General features: G+C 42.8%; 1 protein-coding gene across 9 annotated transcripts in view; it reads left to right on the forward strand.

Annotated features, from left to right (window-relative positions):
• LOC608697 (2-hydroxyacyl-CoA lyase 1) overlaps positions 1–26,035 on the forward strand; it is a 118,514-nt gene that overhangs the window by 37,799 nt on the left and 54,680 nt on the right. For 8 of the 9 annotated variants that reach the window (XR_005377009.1, XM_038570783.1, XM_038570782.1 and 5 more), the window contains one exon: positions 4,674–4,818. Coding sequence is in view for 8 of the 9 variants with exons in the window: in XM_038570783.1 (XP_038426711.1) it covers positions 4,674–4,818 (145 nt within the window). In the remaining variant the exon portion in view is untranslated. Of the gene's footprint in view, positions 1–4,673; positions 4,819–18,006; positions 18,113–26,035 lie in introns of those variants that run through there. The other variant, XM_038570790.1, reaches the window with a different exon arrangement.

Genomic DNA, 26,035 nt, shown 5'->3' on the forward strand with positions numbered 1-26,035 from the left:
GCATAAAGAATATTTAAAGGGGTGTTGATAATGGGTAGCTCCTAGAAACCTCATTAGTGTCCTCCTACTCTGCCCATGTGTGGTTGCCTCTGGTGGCCAAGTGCAATATAAGATTTTGCTGTAAAGTAGTGTGGAATATATGATAAGTATTCATGAATTGAACTATATAAATCTAAATACCAATATAATTTGGGGAAAATACTTGTTCAAGAGGGGAAAAAGTGTTAACATGTTAGTAGACTATCCAGCAGAGGTCAGTCTGAGCATATGAAGACCAGATTAATCCAGAAACACTGATGACACTGTCCATTGACTGCTTATTTTGTAAAAGTAATCTTGAAATTAGTCTCCTTATAACAGTTTTCCCTGGGGCACCTGGGTGGCTCAGTCATTTCTGACTTCAGCTTAGGTCAGGATCTCAGAGTTGTGGGTTCAAGCCCCACGGTGGGATCTGTGCTCAGTGGGGAGTCTGCTTGTCCCTCTCCCTCCGCCCCTCCCCTAACTTGTGTGCACACACTCTTTTTCTCTCAAAATCTTTTTTAAAAAAAGAATTTTCCCTTAGAAGGATAAGATATTGAAAAACCCCCTCTAAGATGAATCTATTGGTTGATAGTCAAACTTACTTTGATAAAACATTTTGCACCCCCTAGTTTAATAATGAACACTTAGAGGTGCCTGAGTGGCTCAGTTGGTTGAGCATCTGACTCTTGGTTTCTGCTCAGGTCATGATCCCAGGGTTGTGAGACGGAGCTCTGTATCAGGCTTGGCTCCATGGGGAGTCTGCCCTCTACCCTTCCTCACACTCATGCTCTCTCTCTCTTTCTAAAATAAATCTTTAAAAAAATAATGAATACTCTTATATGATCCAATATGTGGAGTACTCAAGTGTCTCATAAAAACTGAACTTTGGTAGACAAGGGTGGTTTTCTTAGGAAAACTAAGAATCTGGGGTGGGAAAGGACTTCTTAGATTAATTCCCCTATTCATATAATTTCCAAAACCTTTCATACTTCATGAGGTTGTTTGGGAATTCGGGAAGCTATCCAGAAACTCCTAGCCCTATGCCTGACCTATACAAGGTACACAGATGCTACTGTATTTTAGGAATGTATGACTTTAGAGGAGACACTCTGGAATTACGTCCTGCCTATCAGTGTAATTGTACTTTTTAAGTAAATGGATCTTAACTTCCCCAAGTGCATCAGTCTTTTCCTGGAAAACGAGTTGTGTGCATTTATTTCCCCCTTGTCTTTTCTTAAGTTTATTTATTTAAGTACTCTCTGTACCCCGTGTGGGGCTCGAACTTATGACCCCGAGATCGAGTCATATGTTCTTCCCACTGAGCCAGCCAGGTGCCCCTGATTTTATGGTTTTATACAGCCACCTGCTCTGCAGGAGTTCACTAAATAAAAATTGAGAATTCATGAGGTTTGGAAATAGCTAAGTGGATATTTTCTATGGTTACTTAACACTTGCAACTTTGAAGTAGCCCAGCTTATTATGTAAAGTGAGTATATTTTTTTTAAGAAAAAGAGTCTCAACTCTGTTACAAAGAATTAGTAGGATTCTTGCACACTAAAGGAAAATGAAAATATGGAATCTAAAAATGTTTTTGTTCCTTTACTTTTGCAAAACACTTAACTAGACAATGGGGAAGCAGTGTATTCCTGTGAAGAAGTACCGTATGACTGAAACAAAGGAACTTGGAGTGACTAGGATAGTATTTCATATGAACATATTAGGAAAGTTGGAAACCAGTGAAATTCCACATGGGAATTATGACTGAGAAACCCTGATAAAACAGACTCTGATGAATGGAACGTGAAATGTTACAGAAGGGGCAGCCCAGGTGGCTCAGCGGTTTAGCGCTGCCTTTGGTCCAGGGTGTGATCCTGGAGACCTGAGATCGAATCCCATATCAGGTTCCCTGCTTGGAGCCTGCTTCTTCCTCTGCCTCTGCCTCTGCCTCTCTCTCTCTCTCTCTCTCTCTCTCTCTCTCTCTCTCTCTGTGTGTGTCTCTCATGAATAAATAAATAAAATCTTTAAAAAAAATGTTACAGAAGAAGTCTGAATCATCTGTTTTCTGGTTGCATTTGCTACTGCTAATCTGAATAATGGAGTCACGTGGATAAAGGAAATTGATGATCCTTTTAATTCCTCCCATAGATAAGGTGCAAATAAAAGTCTACCTTGCTTGGATTCAGATCTGGCAAGCAGCACTGTCTGCACTCCTGGATTTTACTGGATTATCTTAGATCTTCCCTCTAAGACCTTTTCCAGAAGAGAGGCTAGCCAGTCAGTGAACCCATGGTAAATCCAGGTTGAATGTTTTCTCCAGTTAGGGAGCAGAGAATGGTACAACCAGGCACTCCTGAATCATCAGTTTCAAAGTTTGAAGGAAACACTTTAAATTTTAACTCAGACCTGGAAATCTCCACAAAGATGGCATTATCCACAATTTTGTTCTTTGTATCAGCGGTGACTAGAATGACCTGTGGTCTATCGAATGGTTAATCTAGAGTCATGTGGCTCATGCCTTGGTCCCAGCATATTCCTGGGAAGCCCCCTCCCCCACCTCCCACTGATGAAGGTGGAGTCAGGAAATCAGATGTGGTTTCATCTTAGCCTGAATTTTGCTCATGCTGTTACTATTACAGTGCCCTGTGTACACCTACTGATTTTTGTCATATGAAATCGTCTATATCCTTTAAGATCTAGCTCAACAGACATCTCTTCCATGAAAACACCCTTCTTCCTTGCACTCCTACAGCACCCTGTGTGTGTGTCTCTGTCACTACTCAGAATGTTCACAGTAAATTCCCATTGCCCTCCCCCACTCAACTGAGTGTGTACCCAGATGTCACCTACCCCTCATCATCCAGGGCCTGTGTCCTCTTGCTGCTATTTGACATGCTTCTCTGCAAATTCACCCCTGAAGACTCCACATCTACATGGCATATAGCAATATAAACATCACAGACCTTTTCTTTCAGAGGAGGTGACGCAGGAGGAGTTGAGATCACAAAAGCTGCAGCAAACAGCCTCCCAACAAGGATGCACCATGGATACATGAGCTACCAAGAATCAGAAACCCATCCCTGATGCCTGGGTATTAGATAAGCCCAATGGTTCTTAGAGCAGTGTGGAAGAAGGTGGTTGGGGGCCAATGAGGCCCTGACATGACTGAATTTAGTTTCCACCCTAGCCAAATGGAGGATAAAATTGAGTTGAATTACTAAAAATAAATATTTCTTTCACACTTGAGTGTCTTGAACTGAAATTTATACCCACTACGTTCATAAAACCATTTCATAACACAGTGCCTTCCCTGCCTCCTTGTCCTTCACCAGCCACTCCATCTATCTCCCTCCCCACCATCCTACCTACATTGTCATTTTTCAGAATTTTCATGGTTTTCTTCACTTGTTTTTGCATATTCACTTCACTAGCACACACACACACACAAATCCAGAGTGTGCTTTGAAATACCGTGTACTAATAGAAAAAGTTGAGGTTCAGTAAGGCCAACAGATCTGGAGACAATTGTCTTGAAAAGATATTTTCTTACAGTTCATGATATGAGAATGCACCACACAAGGCCACAGAAGAAGACACTGAGGTTGGTCTCAGGCATAGAGAGGGAATTAGCGGGCTGAAGCCTTTATGGGGATCTCCTCAGCAAGAAAAGAGGTGAGGCACAGTAAACAGATTTAGGATTGGCCAGTTTGAATACTTTCCAAGGGCTCTGGAGTTCAGGGGCGCCCCAGTGATTGGGTGTGTGGCTCTGTGGTAATTAGGGCAGGAGGGTAGAGGATTGTGAGAGCCCACACAGACTGTGATAAAGAGGGCGGTTGGGAATTTGGGCCCCCCCATCCGTTGGTTTGCCTATGGAAGGAGAGTTTTATTTGCTCTTTCTAGGAGTTAGCTAACCTGGGAGGGCCAGTCCCTCCAGGGTCAGTCAGCGAGGTTCCTGGTGTCAAAGCATCAGAATTACACAAAAAGACAGAATGCAATTAAATGAATATATGAAATACTCATGATATTTGGAGAATTGAATCCTAAAGTATTGTTTCTATTCAATGCTAAATCTTTGAATTTTTGAAGGTGGTGTTTTTGTCCTTCAATGGAGTTTTAAAGTTTTCATATTAGCCTTGCACAATTTTGGTAAATTTTTTCCTAGACATTAATCTGTTTTGTGCTATTGCAAGTGAGTTGTTCTACTATGTTTATAGTAAGTTATTGTTTGCATATTTTGTGTATTTAATTTCATGCCTAGATGAATTCTCTTAAACGTTCTCCTTCCTTTCATAGATAAGTAACTGAAGGTTACCAGAGGGGAAGGGGTGGTGGTAGAAGAGAGAGATGGGTGAAATAAGGGATAGGGATTAAGGAGGGAACTCGTCCTGATGAGCACTGGGTGTTGTGTTGTATGGAATTGTTGAATGGTACACCTGAAACTAATAGAGCACTATATGTTAACCAACTGGAATTAAAATACAAACTTAAAAATAATATTTTTAAAAAGAAACACCTCTTCTTCTCCTCTCTTTTATCTGGGGGCCTTTGTGGGTGTTTTCAGAACAACGCTAAATGATGCTGGTGACTGGATATGCACCACTTTCGTTCTAGGTGTTTGAGAATCAGCATATGGTTTGTCTGCTTTCTTCTTTCAGGAGGAGCAAAAGATGACAAAATCTCCCTACAAGGAGTTCCTGAGCCTGCAGGGTTTGAATGTCTTCCCCGAAGGGTGTAACGTCAGAGAAGAATCCCTAGCCTTTCTAAGTTGGCCTTTGTGCTTGTGGACACCTGCAATAAAAGGTAACTTCTTGGCAAATGAATTAGGGCTAGTTGGGGTGCTGGTCAATCATTTGTCTCCTGGTCTATCTTCCTTCGTGGCACAAAGACCAATGACGAGGGCAGACATACTGAGAAACCTGTTCCTCTGTAGTCTTCACCTTCACGATCTCAGACCATGATTCCTGAGAAGAGTCAGCAGAGGGTGACCTTTCCTCCCTACAATGATGGGTACATGGTTGGGGGCACCAGTGGGGAGGGACATTGCATGGGATTAAATACTCCAGAAGGTTTTATTCAGGGAACCACCTGTATGAGAGAAAACCGGGAAAGAACAGGAAAAGGCTGAGAGGGCCATCAGACTGCCATGCAGACCTGACGCTGGGAGGCAAGGTGGGGTGGAAGCACCTCTGATGCCTGCAGTCTGAGGAAGATTTGGCAAAGCTTCTGTCACAGTCCCATGTCTCCCAGGAACAGGCCTCCTTCATATCTTACTAGGCACAGGCATTGAAGAAGAGCAGCCTGGTGCCTGGGAGATGAGCTTGGCTCAGATCAGGTGATGGGTTTCAGAGAGCAGCAGCTGGGGATCCTGGCAGTTGGCTCCTCATGGCTGCCATAGGCACATCTGGAGGAGGTCCCTTTACTGCTCCCTTTACACTATTTGGGCAGAAAAATAGGGAGACAAAGTCTGTTCAGCAGTGCAAGAAATCCAAGGATCAGACCCAAGTCCATCTGCGGCTTGTTTTTTCAGCTTGAGGCCTCAACTGTCCCCCTTGGACAGAGTATAAGCCTGAGGTTCTGTCCTGGCTCTGCTTTGGTGGTTATACAATCTAAGTCTCAATTTCCTCATCTCTAGATGGTGATAATAGAATGCCTAACTCATAGCATTGTCTGGAGCATATGCTGTTAAGGAATGCACAGCACAAAACCTGGCACAGAAATGCCCCTTGACAGCCAATAGCCCCTCATCCTTCACTCCCTCATCATGCTTTAGGCACCTAAACAAAGGGTCAGGAAAAACCTAGTTTTGTCCCTTTGTGGAATCTTCTGGTAAGAGAAGTCCCCACATCTGTATAGTTACTGTGTGCTTTGGACAGCTGGGGAGCTGACCATGGTCAGTATTTAGTTTGGCTGCTTTCCTTCCACCCCTCAGCACAGGCTGGGGCTGTCAGTGTAAACTCAGGAAAAGGCACATTCATTTGAGCCAAACTGAATTAGCCAGACCAGTCGGTGGCCGGGAAGTCACGTGCTGCTTTCCCAAACCAAATAGAAATTATTTTTAGATTATTCACTGTTTGGTATTATCCATGCTACAGCTCTCTCCTATTAAGGCACATCAGAGAAAATTGGCTTCAGCCAATTAATGGATATTTTGCAAGCCATTTGTCAGTATTGGGGCCTCTGTTCTCATTTGTGAAAAGAGCGGTTGAAATTGACCAGTGGTTCTCAATCCTGGCAGCATACAGAAATCACCTGGGGATCTTAAAAATCTTGACTCCTGGGCCACACCCTAGCACAATCCCGTCTGAATCTCTAGGGTGGGGCCCAGGCATCAATATTTCAAAAGCTCCCAAGTGATCCCCGTGTGTAGCCCAGTTGGAGAACTAGGGAAAGACGGTTTCAGAGCTTCCTTCCATCTCTAATTCCAAGGACCTGACCTTGAAGAGGGTACAGCCTACTTCTTTAATTTAATTCAGAAAATTGGAATTCTGAATATTGGAACTTTGGAATTTTATATTCTTTCTAAATTCTTTGCTCACAGTCACGATCCTCTTTGGCATCTTAGTCCATGTTTAAATTCACAACTTTACTTTTCTCCTCCATAAATATTTGTTTACTTCGTGTATCTGTCTTAATGTCTTATTTTTACCTATTAGTATGTTTGTAGCAAGTATATATTTCACCAGCATTGGTTAACTTTTATTACCCTATAATAGAAATCAGCTTGAGCTTCTAGTTGTTACCTTAAGTGTATATAGCATGCCTCCGCATGACCACTGCCAGATCAAGATATACAGCACGTCCAGCAACCCAGAGGGCTCCCTCATGCCCTTCCCAGTGAACCTCCACCCCCCATAGGTAGCTGCTCTCTGACATCTCACCAGAGGGTAACCCTCAGTCTCTTCTAAGTGCTTCATCTATCTTAGGTTCACTCCTCTCCCATTTCCTTCTTCCTTCAGGATCATCTCATTGGCGGGGGTGGCAGGGGGTGGGGTGGGGGGTGTCTTTTTCAAGCATGACTGGTTCAGTAATCTATTTATGTATAACAAACCATCCCCAAACTTAGGGGCTAAAGACAAGACTATCTCTCCTCCAGCTTTGCAGGTTGGTGGGGCTCAGCTGATTCTCCTCATCTCAGTCTCTCCTGCAGCTGCTGTCGGATGGGCAGCTGGAACCTGAGTCCTCTAGAGGCTCCACCAGACTGGAAGCTCTGAGTTGCCTTTTTTTACTCTGAGAAAGTAAAAATTAGCTCAGGCTAGGAATGTAAAAATCTGCCTAGCCATTCATCAAGCTGGAATAAGAGACATAGATAAAGTCAGATACAAAGCTAGCAGAAGGAAATATTTTATCCAAGGACACATTGCACTGGAAATGCCTAACATCCATCTTCCTTATTCATGATAACCTAAAATCATAGATTATCAGAAACCTGACATGCCCAAACAGCCTTGGTTTGCAAATGCAGTGCAGAGTTTCTGCACGCAGATTTCTCTATCTATCATAACTTTATACAATTCCATAAAACAGGAACTTAAGGTCCACTTCATAGTCCAGATCTGATGTTGAGTCCCTTTTCACAGAGCCTGCTTTGCTTTGAGCCTATCGAACATTTTTTATATTTTTTTTATTTATTTATGATAGTCACACAGAGAGAGAGAGAGAGGCAGAGACACAGGCAGAGGGAGAAGCAGGCTCCATGCACCGGAAGCCCGATGTGGGATTCGATCCCGGGTCTCCAGGATCACACCAAAGGCAGGCGCTAAACCGCTGCGCCACCCAGGGATCCCCTATCGAACATTTTATTCAATACTAAAATAATTTATTTGTATATTCTTAAGTGGTGAATTTTATGGTATGAAGATTTATGGTCTGTAAAATATGGCATCCTAGTTTTTCTAAAAGATGGCCATTGGAAGAATTGGAATGTTACATACGGCTTGACACTTCATAGACCAGACAGGCACAGTATCATCATAATCCCGTTGCCAGGCTCCTAGCAGATTTGCACTGTTCTAGTTTATAACTAGGCTGGAAGGTTGAAACTCTCTCATGAACCCCCATCTTTTTTTGTCTGTCTGCACCCCACTCATCCTCCTTGAGCCCCCTCATCTCTCTTCATATAATGCGTATATATTCTCCAAATGCTTTGCCTAAGAATCATTGGCTTTTAACATCACCTTACACTGTGATTCCTCAATGACGTCAATTTAATAAAATGGGGCAGCCCCAGTAGCTCAGCAGTTTGGTGCTGCCTTCAGCCCAGGGTTTGATCCTGGAGACCCGGGATCGAGTCCCATGTCGGGCTCCCTGCACGGAGCCTGTTCTCCTTCTGCCTGTGTCTCTGCCTCTCTCTCTCTCTCTCTCTCTCTCTCTCTCTATCTCTTATGAATAAATAAAATCTTTTTAAAAAATTTAATAAAATGATTTTTCAATTCAAAAACAAAACACTCAGCTTCATTTCTCTTCCACCTACATTCCACCCCCTCTCCTGAATCCTATGTTATGTGTCTCCCTATATTTCCTCTGGACCATGGCCTGATTCCTTGCAATGGGTCGATAAACCTAGCAAAGTAAGACTACAGTCTTGTTCCTGACAGTCATAGATCGGTGGGCTAGGTTGGCCCAACCAACTGCTCCATGTGGTCTGTCTACACAAGCAGTGTCTTCCCCTACAGGGCCTTTCCCCTCCAGGGCTTCTCTCTCTAGCAGGGTACCTGGGCTTTTCACAAGCAGCTGACTTCCACCAGGGTACAAGTAAAAGCTCCCAGGCTTTCTTAGGACTTTGGCTTGGAACTGTCAGTGTTCCTTTTGCATTATTCTCTTGGTTTAAGGAGTGACAGGGCCAACCCAAATTCATTGTGGGAGAGGACTACACAAAGCCATGACTGCCATGAGGTGTGGTTTCACAGAGGGCTGTCTTTGGAGGCCAGCTTCCTCGGCTGTCCTCTCTCCTCATGGCAGTTCCCATTGGTTAAGTGTCTGCCTTCTGCTCAGGTCGTATCCCAGGGTCCTGGGATCGAGTCCCTGGCATCAAGCTCCCCGCAGGGAGCCTGTTTCTCCCTCTGCCTATATCTCTGCCTCTTTCTCTGTCTCTCTCATGAATAAATAAATAAAATCTTTAAAAACAAAACAAAACAAACAAAGGATTGCTGTGAAGATGAAACAAAACTATGTGTATCAGGGCACATGGGTGGCTGAGTTGCTTAAGTGTTTGCCAAAGTTAGATGCTCAACCACTGAGCTACCCCACAGCAACCTTTGGAAAGGAGTGATTATTATTATTATTCCCATGATAAGGAAACAGGCTCAGGAAAATAAGTGATTTTTCCAAAGCCACATATTGTGTGGTTTTGTCTTGAAGGGACAATTTTATTTTTATTTATTTATTTTTAAAGATATTACTTATTTATTCATGAGGGACACAGAGAGAGAGAGAGAAAGACAGAGACACAGGCAGAGGGAGAAGCAGTCTCCATGCAGGGAGTCTGACATAGGACTCGATCCTGGGTCTCTAGGATCACACCCTGGGCCAAAGGTGTTCCTAAACCACTGAGCCACCTGGGCTGCCCTTGAAGGGACAGTTTTAAAAGAGAAAAGGGTTGAAAGAGAACAAATGGGCCTGTGATTTTGAAATGAGAACTGACGGAATTTCCTATTTTGATTATCGTACAAAAAGCTTGACTTAAATTTTAGAAAAAAAATCAGTATGACCTAAAGAACAGTAGCAAAAGTATAAGGAACAACAATGATAAATAGATCATAAAGTTTCTATTTAATTCAGCATCCATTGAGTCACTACCATATGCCATTCACATTTGTCAACCCTGTACGTGGCAAGCTGAGAGCCTCTGGATTGCTTATCTGCTTAATGTGTCGTGAGACAAAGTTTCCACCTTGGAACAGCTAATGGGGCCTCTAGACCAACTTTGGGCTGAGATTTGACTCCATGAGATTGATAATGAAGAGGATACAGGTGAGATGGTGTTTTTCAAGAGATGTTTTTCAATTTACAAGATGGCATTTTTCAAGTTACAAGAGGGGGGGATGCTGTTTCAGGGATAGAGAAGGAATCAGTGCTATGAGTGACAGCCACATAAGGGATAAATCTAGCTCCTCAGCAATGGTAACACATGGCAGTGTGCTTGACCATGTGCAGTTGAGGCTGCTCCTCAAATTCCTGGCAACATGGAACTCAACAGAATAAGAGATAGTTTTCATAAGACCCAGAAAACCAAAAAAAAAAAAAGACCCAGAAGACCTTGGAGAAAAATTGCTCACCAGGGACTTTGGCTTAGGGGTCTTTGAAAATTGCTTCTCACTAGCTCTTTTAATATATCTTGATCCTTCCATTAGACCATTACATAGTAAACACTTTACATTCATTATTTTTTTAAAAACCATATTCCAAAAAAATAAAAAATAAAAACCATATTCTATTCTAAATAAAAATAGATCACTGGCTGGCTGGAGAGAGAGAGAAAGGTCACCAAGAAAAATAATGGTATATGCTGCCAATGTCAAAGAATTACTGCTGCTGCTCTCTTCCAGAATTTTTATGGTTTCAGGTCTGACATTTAGGCATTTAATCCATTTTCAGTTCATTTTTTTGTATGGTGTAAGAAAGTGGTCCCACTTCATTCTTTTGCATGTTGTTCGGTTTTTCTAGAACCATTTAATGAAGAGACTCTTTCCTCCATTGTATATTATTACCCCCTTTGTGATAGATTAATTTGACCATATAATTGTGGCTTTATTTCTGGGCTCTCTATCCTGTTCATTGATCTGTGTGTCTGTGTTTGTGCCAGTACCATACTGTTTTGATTACTGCAGTTTTATAGGATATCTGGAAATCTAGAATTGTGATACCTCCAGTTTTGTTCATCTTTCTCAAGATTGCTTTCGCTATTTTGGGTATTTTGTGATTCCATCCAAATTTTAATATTATTCTAGTTCTGCGAAAAAATGCTGTTGGTATTTTGATAGGGACTGCTTTGAATCTGTAGATTGCTTTGAGTAGTATGGACCTTTTAACATTATTAATTCTTCTGGGGTGCCTGGATGGCTCAAAGCATTTTCATCTATTTGTCATAAAAGTAATATGTTTGTTGTAAGATTCAAATCCTATCAAAGTATAAAAAATAGAAAATGAAGGATGCCTGGGTGGCTCGATGGTTGAGCATCTGCCTTTGGCTCAGGGCATGATCCTGGGATCCTGGGATTGAGTCCCGCATCAGGCTCCCCACAGGGAGCCTGCTTTTCCCTCTGCCTATGTCTCTGCCTCTCTCTCTCTCACTGTGTCTCATGAATAAATAAAATCTAAACAAAACAAAACAATAACAATATTAATTCTTCCAATCTGTGAGCACGACTATCTTTCCATTTGTTCGTGTCATCTTCAATTTCTTTCATCATTGTTTTATAGTTTTAGAGTACAGGTCTTTCCCCTCTTTGGTTAAGTTTATTCTTATTGGTGTAATTGTAAGTGGAGTTGTTTTCTTAATTTCTCTTTCTGTTGCTTCATAATTAGTATATAGAAATGCTACCAATTTCTGGGAACATATATAACTGTTGTTTATTTTTTCCTTTTTCTCTCAATGTGTTTATAATTGTACCCGGGGACTAACAAGTTAGAGTTCTTTGAATATAAACCATTCCAGCTTTCTTTGACAGTGTGACTCAGCTTAGGCAAATAGGATGATCCAGAGAAAAGTAGAACAAATTGTCTATTTATGGAGCCAACTACTAATATAAATGGAAATGCTTCTAGCACATGTTCTTTCCAGGAATCTCCCAGACTGACTGAAATACGGCAGGAATAAAAATGGAAAATTACTTTTAGAAGATCATTTGCATATTGGATGCTACCACTCATCACTTGCCTTGAGTTTGTAGAGTTCCTAATTCAAGAACTATTCAGTTTTAAAAATGGACTTCAAGCTGATATATAAGGAGGGAATTGTAAAAGAAATTTGGGGTATATATGAAAGACAAAAAAAGTAATGAGATATATTTTTAAATGTCTTCAATTCAAAATATATCTTTGAATTTACAAACCACAGGCCTCTTCCAGAGAATTTCTGTACCAATAAAGTGAAATATAGTTACAAACTGGAATCTGAAAATATGGTTACATATGTTTTTAGGGTGGATGTGATGTTTAAAGGGAGGGGGAAACATGGAGAAGAGGAGACTAGAAGAACACTGCTACAAATTAGAATTCTCTAGGGAAGTTATAAATTTGTCCAAAATTTCCTGCTGGTCATCTGGATAATTATACCCCAATAATTCAATTACTGTGAATATACTCATTTTGTTGATTGAACCCTTAGATCAGTGGTTCTTTTTTTTTAAGATTTTTTTCTATTTATTCATGAGAGACACAGAGAGAAAGGCAGAAACATAGGCAGAGAAGCAAGCTCCTCACGGGAACCTGATGCAGAACTCGATCCCAGGACCCCAGGATGACGACCTGAGCCAAAGGCAGATGTTCAACCACTGAAGCACCCAGGTGCTCTTTGGTTGCCCAGTCTTCTCTCTCTCCTGCTGATGCAGTTGCTGGTGGGAGGTGGCCACGGCCTCAGCATAACCAAATCATCCTTAGTTCCAGGCCAGAACATGCTCAGAAAGAGCTCTGTTCTCTGGCAGGGCCAATCAAAAATGGACTGTCTGTGCCTCTCAGACAGAGGGCTTGTTGGCTGGGGCTTGTTGGACCTCATTAATGTAGAAAAGACACCTTTTCCTACCTTTCTTTACTCTAAGAATTTGATTTTTTAAAGAAAATCATTTTTTATTTTTTTAAGAAAATAATCTTTTAAATTACAAATCAAGCTATGCCCAAAGTAAAAGTTTCCAATAATATAAGTATGTATAAGTTTAAGAATTTCCCTCCTTCTTCTTATCCCACATAATTCCATCCCCAAGTATGTAATGTATAGTGTTCTAGATCTTTCTCTCTGTACATGTAAATAATAAATAGATTTACTTGTTTGGTCAGATGCACTGCATCTTTCTAATTTTACTCAGCAATATTCTGTGGACAGCCTTCAATGTCCAGGCATAAATGTGAACTATCTTTGCCTTTTTTTTTTTAAGTCAAGTTTAGTGAGGGAAAATGCATATACTCCCACCATCAAAGAGTAGTTTGATGAGTTTTGACAAAGCAAACAACCACTCCAGTCAAGATAAAGAACAGTTCCATCACCACCAAAAGTCCCTTTTGTAGCTGACTGCTAGTCACCACTGATCTGTTCTCCATCCCAATAGTTTTGCCTTTTCCAGAATACCTTATAAATGAAGTTATGCAGTATGTAGCCTTTTGTGTTGATTTTAGCATAATGCATTTGAGATTCATCCATAATACTTGTTTCAGCAGTTCATTACATTTTACTGCCATGTAGTATTGCATGGTACACAATTTGTTACACCAATTGATGGCCATTTGGGTTGTTTCTAGTTTCTTGTTACTACAAAGAATGTTCATGTAGTTATGAACATTCAGATGCAAGTCTTTGGGTGGATATAGGTTTAATTTGTCCGGTATAAATACCAAAGAGTAGAATTGTTGCATGGTATAGTAAGTATATATTTAACTTTCAAAGAAACTGCCAAACTGTTTTCCAAAGTGGTTGTACCATTCTGCATATTCCCACCAATAGTGTGTTAAAGTTCCAGTAGCTCCAAATGCTCACCAACACTTGGAACTGTCGGTCTTATAAACTTAGCCATTCTAGTAGTATGTAGTGATCTTTCATTAAAGTTTTAATTTAGATTTCCCTAATGACTGACTAGTGACGTTGATTAACTTTTCATGTGCTCATTTGCCATTCATATATCTTCTTTGGTAAAATATCTGTTTTTTGCCCTTTTTAAAAAAAATTTGGGTTGTTTGTTTCTTTATCATTGAGTTGTAAAAGTTCCTTACAAAGTCTGAATACACACATCTTTTATCATATATGTGTTTTGCAAATATTTTCTCCTAGTCTTTGGCTTGTCTTTTCAACTTAGTATTGTTTTTCAGAGAGCAGAAGTTTAAATTTTTTGGCAAGTCCAGTATAACATTTTTTTAAATGATTGGTGCTTTTTGTGTCCTATTTAAAAAACTTTTATCATAGAAGCAGAGAGTCAAATCCCAAGGGTTGGGGGAAAAGGGGACAGTGGAAAGATATTGGTCAAAGGGTACAAAGTTTCAGTTATATGGGATGAATAATAATGTACAGCATGGCTATAGTTAACAATACTGTTTTGTACAGTTGAAATTTGTAAGAGAGTAGTTTTTAAGTGTTTTCACTAGAAAAAAGGTAACCATATGATTTGACAGATATGTTAATTAGCTTGACTGCAGTAATTATTTCACAAAATATGTGTATCAAAACATCATGTTATATATCTTAAATATATACCTTTTTTTAAAAATTTATTTATTTATTCATTCAGAGAGAGCGAGAGAGAGGCAGAGACACAGGCAGAGGGAGAAGCAGGCTCCATGCAGGGAGCCCGATGTGGGACTCGATCCCGGGTCGACAGGATCACACCCCGGACTGCAGGCGGCGCTAAACCACTACGCCACCGGGGCTGCCCAATATATACCATTTTTATTTAAGAAAAAATAATTTAATTTAAAAAGAGAAATCTTTTCCTAATCCAAGATTTTCCCATATTTTCTTCTAGAAGTTTAATAGTTTTTGCTCTTACATTTAGGTCTGTGATCTTTTTTGAGCTAATTCTTATGTATGGGGCAAAGTAAGAGTTAAAATTAATTTTTGTTTGCTTTACATATGGAAGACTCCTTTTTCCAGGATCATTTGTTGCAAAGACTACTTTATTATTTATAATGACTGTATAATGTTTCACTGAAGAGAGATCCTGTGATTTTTTTCAACAATTACATTCACAGAGAATTAAGCTGCTTCAAATCTGAAACTGTAATGAACATCCTTGCATCTCGCCTATTGGGCAGTTGAACAAGTATGTCTGTGGAATTTCTAGATCAAATGACATGTGTATGTTACGTGTTGATGGGTACTGTCAAATTGTACATCAGTATACATATACTCCCACCTGCATGGCCTGTGAGACAAAGCTCTAATTTTGATTGGCTTTATCAGTATAAGCCTTTCACAAATCTCAATTTCCTTCTGGATAATCTAATAGCCTGTGTTATTAGATTCTGAAGGATTGAGAGCCCTTCCAGGAGAGTTTGAAAAAAGATGATAACTTCTCAGTCAGTTAGGGTAACCCTGTAAGAGATAGGATCATAAAATGCATAGTTCATGGGAAATGGAAATTTACAGAGCTGTTTCATAGATGTTGGGGCTTTGAAATACCTCTGTGCTGGGGCCTCCCCAAAGAGCAGAGGTGACTCGTGTCCCATTGGCCTGAATGTATACATGCATCCTCTCCTGTGCAGGCTCCAACTCTGTCCGTCTGTCCACATTCCCTCTCTTTCTCCCCATCCTTGCCACAGCCCTCACTTTTACCAGGCCCGGGCCAGCCAGCTATATGTGCAAAGACACAAAGAGGAGGCTGGGGAATGCAATTGGCTCACTGTGGCTGGAGCATAAAATTATGCATTTTTCCTACTTTTCTTTTCATCCTATGGTGCTGTGATTTAATCAAATTAATTGACATTGTTGAGGATTAGGTGACAAGGGCTGTCCTAAAGTACACAGAGCTATGGGATGGTCCTCTGTCTTCAGGGACATTAGCACAAACCACTGCAAGGTGGTTTAGAAGCAGCTCAAAAACATAGCAGCAGGTGTCACAGGCAGGACATATTGATACACTTTGTGTGGATTATATAGTCAATGGTGAGATCTAGGTGTTGAGAGAAGGAAGAAGCCATTCTGGCTTCACAGGAGGAGTCTGAGCTGGATGGTGAAAGTTCAGATTCTGGCACCATGGCTCTTAAGAGTTACCTTCCTCTGAGGTAGATTGCACCTTCTTCAAACCAGCAAAAGCCCACTGATGGGACTGTAGGTTTCAAGAGTTAATGAGAACAAGCCTGATCATTTCCTTTTTTTTTTTTTTTTTGCCTGATCATTTCCTGGCAAGTTTGGCCAACAATCACAGATCCTTCTGTCAAGTAGTTTGGGAACAGCTAATTTTGAAAGTAACCCAAGTACACTTTTCATGCTTTCTAAAGATTTTCTTAAAAAACCCTCTGTCAGTTAGTTATTTCTATATAACAAATCATCCTAAAACCAAGTGGCTTAAAACAACAGCCGTTATATATGCTCATGAATCTGTAATCTGGGGTGGGTCCACCTAGATAGTTCTTCAGCTGGTCTCACCAGGAGTGACTCCTGTGACTGCCATTGTCATCTGGGGACCTGCCCAAGACTAGCAGATTCAAGTTGTCCTCACTCACATGTTAGTGCTTAGATGTCATCTGAGATGGCCAGGCACAAGGGGCAGGATGCTTCCCCCTCCCTGTTGCCTATCTAATAGTCCAGACTTCTTGTGTGGCAGTTTCTAAGAAAAGACAAAGGCAGAAGCTGCCAGACCTCTTAAGGCCTCAGCCTGGAAGTGGCACAGTGTCACTTCTGCCACAGTGTACAGATCAAAGCCAATCACAAGGCCAGCCCCATTCAGTGGAAGGAGAAATGGACTCCACCTCTTGCTGGGGAGAATGGCACTCACATACGGGGATGGGGAGAGATTTTCAGTGGCTGTCACTGCGCCCAAAACACCACAGCTCCCTGGATTTCATTTTCGCTGTCTCTGTACACAGATTTTAACTCATGCATGATTCATCCCATGTTACCTCATTTCACCTTTCCAACAAACCTTTAAAGGGAACATTGCCTCCATTTTATGATAAGAATACTGAGGCTTAGAGGTGTCAAACTGTCTGCTGTCAGAGCAGAGCTGAGAGTCAGATGGGACTGGTGCAAGAACTGGGGAGTGTCGCCTTACACTCTGCCTTCCCCCAGGATGAGGATCAGCACTCTTCCCCAAGGAGGTGTCCAGAGTCCAGAGTCCAGTAACTACCAAACCATTTCTGAATGAACTCCCATGAGGCACTGGGAGGATGTTATGTAAATTAAAAATTAAAGCAACATGGACAACCCTGTAGATTATTATTTTCATTATTTTAAAAGTCTAAGGACTGGATGTTATGCTATATGTTGGCAAATCAAACTCCAATTAAAAAATATACCAAAAAAGTCTCAGGATCTCTATAACAGGCTTTATAAACCCTTAAGAGGTATTCATTTAAGAATGCAGTACTTTTTACTTGAATTTTGTCTAGCCAAAGATCAAGTTATTGATGCTGTTTCTCCAGATATAGTTTGGTAATCCTTCACTTTCTGTCTTTTCACTTATTTTGCTTTGGATGAGATAAAAGGTTGTTGCTCTGGAAAGAGAATAATCATTTTTTCCTGCAGAAAGCTGTTTTGGAACATATACCTCCCCCTTTTTATTGGATGATTAAAGAAAAATAATTCAAGGTTAACTTTGTGTTTGTCGTCCAGTGGGTAAAAATGTCACAGGCTGACACGAGAGGGATTAGTCTCTGGAAATTCAGTTTGAGTCAGGAGAGCTGATTCTGTGATGCTGTAGGGCACCTCAGTTCCAAGCAGGTAGATGCTGGTGGATAATAAAGAAATCTGTCTGCCCTTGAGGACTGCTTCTTGTGAACATGTGAGACTTGGCTGCCTCTTCATCAGCTTTTCAGTAGCCACTTACCTCAGTGTCCAAAACAGAAAATTCTGACATATTAATTTTAATGTGGGCATTTGATCCAGTGCTTGAGATAAATATAACCCTGTGGAGTACGGAGAAGGTTTAATGGGAAATGGTTGGCATTCCTTCTTGGTAAAGGCATGGGGAAAGGAGAGAGAGAGACAGCAGAGAGGGAGAGGGGGAGAGGCAAGGGGCGGGGGAGAGAGAGAGAGGCTCAAACAGCAGTGAGGAAGACAAAGGCAGAGATAAGCAAGGCTTCACGGCAGCCTTGCCTCGAGAACTTGACACTTGCCAGACCCCAGCCAGCATGGTTGTCCTGAATCCAGTGACTTTGGGAATTTATCTTCAGCTTTCCTTCCGCTTTATCGTGTCTCAGCCTACTTTCATCAACAGCGTCCTCCCCATTTCAGCAGGTAAATGATGACCACAACTTTCCTCTCTTCCATCTGTTGGGGGCAGGGGGAGGAATGGAAGATTGTTTTGCAACGTGTCCTGATATTTTCACCATTCTGCTCTCCGAGGAGGGAGGCTGGAGGGAGACAGCCACCCCAGCAGCTTCCTGTCACCCGAGCTGTCTCAGAAGCTCCTTCTGTGCTTGTTCCAAACAGCCCCTACCCAGCTGCTCAAAGCCAGAGACCCTTTTAAAAATGATTTCTGCCTCTCCCACCTCTCCCCATTTCCTGCATGATTTCATTTTGATTGGGAATTGTAGGGAGCTTAAAAGAGGACAGAGGAGTACAAGTGAAAGAGAAATGAGTCCCAGGCATTTCTATGAATACATCCCTGACCCCTTCCAAAGGGGGCTTGACTCAAGGGGGATGTTGTGGAGCAAACACGCCTCTGCCGAGCTCTGGCAGTGCACACTGCCAGGACCATCCACCAGAAGAAAGGGGAGTCTGTTGATTCCCCCGTGGGCCAGGGCCCCTTGCAGCCTCAACACTAGGTCTCCCATTGCTCCAGCCCTGTCTGCTTTCCTATTGTGCTTTCTTCCCACTGTGAGACTTCTATCTAACTAAGGCAGCTGGAGGTCCTGGGAGATGGGAGCTTTCTGGGGAGAAGTGGAGGGTTACAGAGTGATAGCCTGGCCTGGAGTAGGCTGTGTCTGTCGGGTGCAGGGCTGGGTGATGTGGGGAAGGGGGCTATTTATGCCAGCCTGCCAAACTTCTCTGAGGGCACCAGACACCAGCTCGCCCTTGTCCTGTCCTACCCAGAGCAGGGGAAGTATTGTGTTACTGGCATGGCCTATTTAAACCTTTCTGAGGAAAATCCTATGTTTCCGGAGGGCTTGAGGGAGGCTGGCAGACCCCAGGCTTGCTGCCTGTCCTCTTATCACCCCCCCCCTCAATTTGCCTCAGCCACCCTGGCTTCCTCCTGGGCCTCTACACCAGCAGAGGCAGTTTCAGTCATGCCCTCCCAACTTAAGTCTCATAAATACTTTCATGGAGGCAGAGATTTCACTGTCACGGCCTTTGCTGAAAACACAGGTTCTCAGAGAGGACATATCTCTGAGTCCAGTCCCCAGCCTCTTTCTATTCCTAACAACAGGGCAGCAACATGTTGTGCTGCCAACACAGCCAGTATTTGTGAGCTGTGAGAAGTGACTCAGAGAAGGGCACCCGGCTGATTACAAAGGTGCGAGGGACTGGGGTGGGGGAGTTTGTGGAGAATATTGGGGAGTGAGGAGTAGTCAAGAAAGCTGGCTGGTTGTGTCACCACGGGGTGGGGTGTGTGACCGTATGCCTCCACAAATTCCAGTAAAGAGCACCACACTTCTGGGAGCTAGTGGGTCATTCTATTTAAGGGGGAAACTTGGTAGTCAATTTAGTCTAATTCAGAGGGGTTCTTAACCTTAAGTGGGCCACAGAGTCCTTTGAGAATCTGCTGAAGGTTCGGGACTTGAGAACACTCAGTCTTCTGGTTCTAGCTCTGACTTATAGGAGACAGTTGGTGTTAGATTATAAGTACAATTGTGGGCAGTGGTTGTCTCATACATTATCAGTCTTTCCCCAGGATCAGAATAATGCCTTCCACATGGTAGGTGCTTGGTAAATATTTAATGAAGGGATAAGTAAAGAAGGAATAATCACTTTTCTCATCTGTAGATTGGGACTTGCCTTCATTTTATATTGCTTACTTTAGATAGGGCCAAATGACTAATAGGTTCTGCAAGCTAGAGAGAAAAGAACCTCTGATTTATTTTTCAAACTCCTTGCCCTGAAGAGTCCCCTGGTGCAGCTTAGACATCTCCTAGGTAGGACTTTGTATAGATTCTAGCATCCAGGGTAACAGCAGGAAGAAGAAGCACTTCAGATGGTTCAGGTGGAAGAAAGACTTGAATGACAGAACCACTTTCAGAGATGGGAATAGGGTTAAGGGAACCGACAAGGAAAGTTGAGGTATTAGCAACCTTGTAAAATCTTTACCACCCTTGTGCTTAAAAAGGCAAGAGGAAGAAATAGGGAAATTGATCCCAAGAAGATATGGAGCCTTGGAGGAGGGGCCACTGAGCAAGAGCTGTGACCACAGAGGGACCCAAAGAAGGGAGAAAGTAGAGAAGAAATACCCCAATCTCCTTCAAACCACCTCTTGGCAGTGCCTTCCATTGACCAAACGCAGCCCCAAGCGAGAGGGCAGGGGGGCCACTGGATGAAGCCCATGGGGTCAGCTTCTGGGATGCAGGGGAGGGTGGGAGGTAGGAATGTAGAGTAGCTAGCCCACACATCCACTGGCACTTCCTGATCAATTTCTAAATCCAGATCTTCTGGTTGTGAATGTGGTTTTAGACATTTGGCAAAACAATGAAGTAGACCTAGGGGGAATCACTAAGGTAACAGCTCAATAGAGCAAAAAATATTTGCTTTTACCTGTAGCCAGAATATCTCTTGGCTTTGTCTCAGACTTAGTTGCCATGGCTTCCTCATAGCATGGTTCAGAAATAAACTTCTGCCCTGAAATGGGAACTGTTCTGTGACACAGGACAACTTTAATCCTTTGAAAATATTTTCTGGTAATTTGATGTGAAATATTCTATATTCAGAAGCTTGTAGATTCTTACTCTCCTAAAGAAGACAAGCCCTGTGCTCACAGAAACAAATGCCACCCACCGTACCTTAGTGAGTGCCTACTAAGTGCCTGACACTATGCTAAGCGCTACAGAGGATCTAGAGAAGAGTTGGATCCTGCCTCTGTCCTGGGGGAATCTGTGATCATCTGCTGTTGAAACATAGGCAGCATGTGCTAAATGCCCAGGGAGGGTATGGTGGGAGAAGAGCTCTTACGGGCCTGTAGGGCAGTCCTTTCCTTCAAAACTGAGCCAACCCTTCACTCTCACATGGAAGGACTGCATTCTAACAACTCCAGACAGTACCAGCTGTCTAGATCAGAGGTTCATTACCTGGCAACCTCCACTGCCAGGTCCCAAAGGAGAACCACAGAAGGGCGCAAAAAGCCTCCAAGAGGCCAAAAGCGATGATAAGAAATCCCAGCACTAAAGCACATGCATTTGATACACAGAAAACTAGCTCAGGCCCTTACTCCAAATCTATTAACTGTTACTTTGGACACCATTCTAGCAGGCATGCATTGCAGGTTTCTAGAAGGGAGGTGAATTGGGTGTGGCACATTAGACTGGAGAGGGTGAGTTCCTGCTTACGATGGACACCATGACAACAACCACAAAAGACAGCTGACAAAACTGGTTGCAAGAAAAATGGCCAGTAAGCAGGGAATAGTTCTGAAATCAAAAAGAACAGTAGACCAGAATCATTTTCAAATTGTCTCTAGAGCCCCTGTTCTGTAGCTAACCCTTTAGGGCACCTCTGACTTATAGCACATTAACTGTTTTTCACTATATGTGCATGAATAACCCAAGTGAAGACTGAATTGTATGCACTTAATTTTGCTTAAGAACGCAGATAAGTGTCAGATATATTTTAGAATAATTTCTATTGAACATGGCCCTAATATTTAAAATGTCTGGAGCTGTAACTTGGGTGTATTGTTTTAACTATTGCTGAGTAATGAACCATCCTAACACTCAGTGGCTTAAACAACATTTATCATTGAAGTTCATGTGTTTGTGGGCCAGCTAAGGTCAGCTGATCTAGCTTGAGTTTGGCAAGCCCTGCCTGGGTTCACTGTAGGTCTGTGGATTGACTCAGCTCCAAGATCCATTCACAGATGTAGCTCAGTGGTTGTACAATTTCTAGAATGTCGTGGCACAGACCCAAGGACAATATTTATAGAAGGGCAGACCTTCCACACACTTTGATTTGTGTAATTCACACAGCACCTCTGGGATGGGTGTGGTGTGACTCCCATTTTTCACCTGAGGAAATGAAGGCTCAAAGGGGTTAAGTGACTTAGTCAAGATCACAGAGCTAACATAAAATGGGAGAGCTGGAGATCAGAATCCTGCCCTCCGATTTTACGTCCAGGGCTTTTACCAAGGTAGACCAAAGTTCATGGACAAATAGTGATATTAAATTTTGGGGTCCTGCAGACTACTTTCCCCTCCTTCAGAAGCTGTCTTCTAGATGCTTTATTCTCTGTTCCCTCCTACTTTCTCTTCAGTATTTCAATGCCCAAAGCTCTTAGCAAAAGATTGAAGATTATCTTTTACTAAAGTGTGTAGGACCAGCCACGATACTACTTTACTTCTCTTTTGAAGGTATTTGCATCCTAATGGGAACTTAAATGAAAGGATGCTCTGGTAAGATGAGCTTCAACCAAGGTATTTTGGGGGATGAGACCTCCTGGACCCAGGGAAGAACCACTTCACAGACATTTTCTTCAGGGGTTGTGAGCCAACCTATCCTAGGCCCATGCAGAGACATAAGACTTCCCTCTTCCAATACAGGATTGCCCCTGTGAAGGAGGAATTACCCAAATGATGTTTGGGTCTAGACCTCACAGAGCAGATGATGATAAGACCCAAATCTAGTCCTATAGAATGAGATCATGTGGAAAGATGTGAATGCTCTCTGGGTACCAGAATCTTCTGTTGGCTGCTGGAATATGACCCAGAGCAGAGGTTTTGTGGCCTAAAAGATCTGATGTCCAACTCTGCACTCCCCTGCCTGGAAGCCAGCCAGGTCACCACTTGGGAACCATTCATGTTCTGGACAGTAGATTATGGGCCATTTATTTGTGTCTGATGCTGATCAGCCACTGTTTAATGTTCCGTAATGCACTTCTAGCCATCTCCTCTGATTTAGCTTTTCTTATTTCCTCTGCATAATTCAATCAGAGAAGGCCCTTAAATTAGAGGGCTCTCCATGGGGGCCAGCCTCCTGCTTCATCTCCTCCCAAGCCTCTGAATAAAGCCGCGGGTTGAGCTGCAGCTCAGATACAGAGAGCTGGGTGTGAGACAGGAGGCTGTCTCTTCTAATATCCAGGGCTGGGCCTCTGCATCACCATCCGTCACACTCCTACCTGCTTTCCCCTGATTCACAATCACACAAAAACAACATAGCTCCAGAAGGAATTGAAAGCCCCTTTGGCTTCAGCAAGTCACCAAATAAGCTGGCGTCCCATCTTCTTGAAATGCAGTTCACATTGCAGTACCTACTTGTACTACTCTTAAAAATTTTTTGGTACAGGTTAGCCCCAAACCTCTCATTTTGCAAAGCATTTTCACAGCTGCATTTGCATTTACTCTTTACAGTAGTCTTTGCTGTGAGGGACCCTGGGTTTGAATCCTGATCTAGTTGGTTATGAGCTAGGTGATTGTGGGGAAGTCACTTCACTGGAGTGAGCTTCAAATTCCTCATCTGTCATAGAAGTCTGTCTCACAGGCTAGAAGTATTCACTCAACAAACAATAACTACCAACTGCGTACCTGGCACTGGGATGCAGCAGTGAGCAAACAGACATATTGCACCCCCATGGGGTTCTGTGATCGCCCTGAGAAGAACTTGGCCAGGACAGCCTGCTGGGCCCCAGAGGAGAGTGAAAGACACCTGCAGCACTTATGGAGCTTCCAGACCAGCTGCCCAAGGACCGAAGCCAGGCTCCAGGTTTAGCATGTTCACACTTCCTGTTGTAGATGTTGTAGTACTTTAAAAAGGAGACCTTTTTAAAAATTTCCTCGGTTACTGACATTTAAAATAGATTGATTTAATATTTTTAAAGTGCTTCTGATGTCTCTTAAAAACAAAACAAATTAAAAAACCCTCTCGACAAATGGGGTAACCTGGCAGCCCCGACCTACAGCCATGTTCTGATACAACTGTTTGGAATGCGGTGTTGCTGGCTGCTCAGCCCCAGCTCCTCAGAAGCCCCCTGCACCCCCGGCCTTATGCCTCGCCTACTTGCCTTATGGCATTTACCTGTGTAGCCCCGTCTGGCCTCTGGGGCCAGAATCCTTGCTGGCTTGGACTCTCCCAAGATGTCCTCCTTTAGATGTCTTGGGTTATTTCTTCCCGAATTCCCAAGCTCTACAGAGTTCAGTTTAGAAGTCAGCGTTTTAGATCAGTGATTCTCAAACTCTAGCATGGGTTCTCAGCCCTGGCTAGACAGAAGAATCACTTGGGATGTTTCAACAGAAGGCCAGTGACCAGGCTGAACAAACCAATTAAATCACTCTCTGGGGCATGGGGTCAGGCACTGATGGTGTTCAGAGCTCTCAGGTGGCCTCGTGGTGAGCCTGGGTCAACCACTGCACGGCAGCCAGCATCAGCATCACCTGGAGGGCTCCATAACCCACAGATGGCCGAGCCCCACCTCTGGAATTTCGGAGTCAATCGCCCTGGGGTCGGGTCCAAGAGTTTGCAGTTCTTGTAAGATCCCAGATGCTGCTGATGCTACGGAGCCGGCGACCACACTTTGAGAATCACTGCCCAACTTTGCCTTGGAGCCACTGTATTAGTTTCCTTTGGCCACTGGAATGAATCACCCAAAAGGCAGTGCCTTAATACATTTATTTCTCTTATAGTTCTGGAGGTCAGAAGCTAAAATCAGTTTCACTTTGCAGAACTCAAGGTGTTGGCAGGACTGTGCTTCCTCCATAAACTTTCTAGGAGAACGTCTCCTGTGTCTTCTAGTTTTAAGCTATATTCATTGCATTCTTTGGTTCCTGGCCCCCTCTCCATCTTCACTTCAGGGGTTGTATTGCCTTCCTCTGTGTCAGGTCTTCTGCCTCTCTCTTAAAAGGCCACTTGTGATTACATTTGAGGCCCACCAAGTTGATCTCCCCTTTGTAAGCCTCTTGATTTAATCACACCTGCAGAGTCCCTTTTCCCATATAAGGTCACATGTACAGGTTCTAGGGATCAGTCTGGACCTCTTTGGGGACTGTTATTCAGTCTCCCATCGTTGCCTTTCCACTGGGTAAAGTGTCCCACGAGTATTCTTTATGTGGCACCAGAATTGAAGGCATAGACATACATACTGTCTTCATTTGGATTCCTTTCCACAGCAGACCCTAAGACAAGGACTTGGGTGTCAGTAGTTCATTTAGGTGGTGATCCCAGTAGGGCATAGGGAAGTAAGACAGGGAAGGTAAGGCAGTCAGCACAGAGGTAGATCATGAACAGAGTGCTGCTGTGGACAGCTGGGGTTCAGTTCTCCTCGGAAGAATAGGAGAGACAGGGAAACAGAGGCCTGGGATATTTACCCACCAACTCCTGGGGATGTGCTTGTTCCAAGCAACTTGCATGGCTGGAAAAACCCTCTGGCATAGTTACAGGTGTTTGCGGTAGGAGCTAGAAGCCTGTAGGGCGTGATGGATCCTGTGGCATATGAGCAGGGAAGCAGCTGTGTCTGCCATTGATCCTGTAAGAGAGCTATACTGATACAGCCATCTTGCATTGAGCACTTTCTCTTTGCTAGCCTCTTTACATATGTGACTTCTTTCTAATCTTCACAAGTTCACAAACCAGTAGTACTCCTATTTTATCAAAGAGGAAACTAACATTCTGGAAGGTACAGCTTGTCCGAGGTCACATGCAGTGCCAGGGTCAAAATTCTAAATCAGAACTTTCATACCCCCATAGCATTGTAGAAACAGAATGTTCTAGTGGTTAGGGGTAGGGCCTCTAGTGTCATGCTGCCAGAGTTCAAATCTTGTGTTTTCTTTAGCTTTGTGATGTTGGGCAAGCAAGTTGCCTTCTCTGTGCCTCAGTTTCCCCAGTTATATGGGGCTAAAAATAGGATTTAACTCACAGAGGAGTTGTGAAGATTAAGTGGGCTAATTATGAACATAAAGTACTTACAATAGCACCTGGTGTATAATGTGTCATAATTTCTGTCATTATTTCCAGAACATCACAATGTCTGTATGTATACCAAGAGGTCATGATTTCCCCAAGATGCGTTTGTGTTAAAGGCAAAAGTTT

Source organism: Canis lupus, chromosome 23 (genome assembly GCF_011100685.1).
Source record: "Canis lupus familiaris isolate Mischka breed German Shepherd chromosome 23, alternate assembly UU_Cfam_GSD_1.0, whole genome shotgun sequence".
NCBI classification, from domain to species: domain Eukaryota; kingdom Metazoa; phylum Chordata; class Mammalia; order Carnivora; family Canidae; genus Canis; species Canis lupus.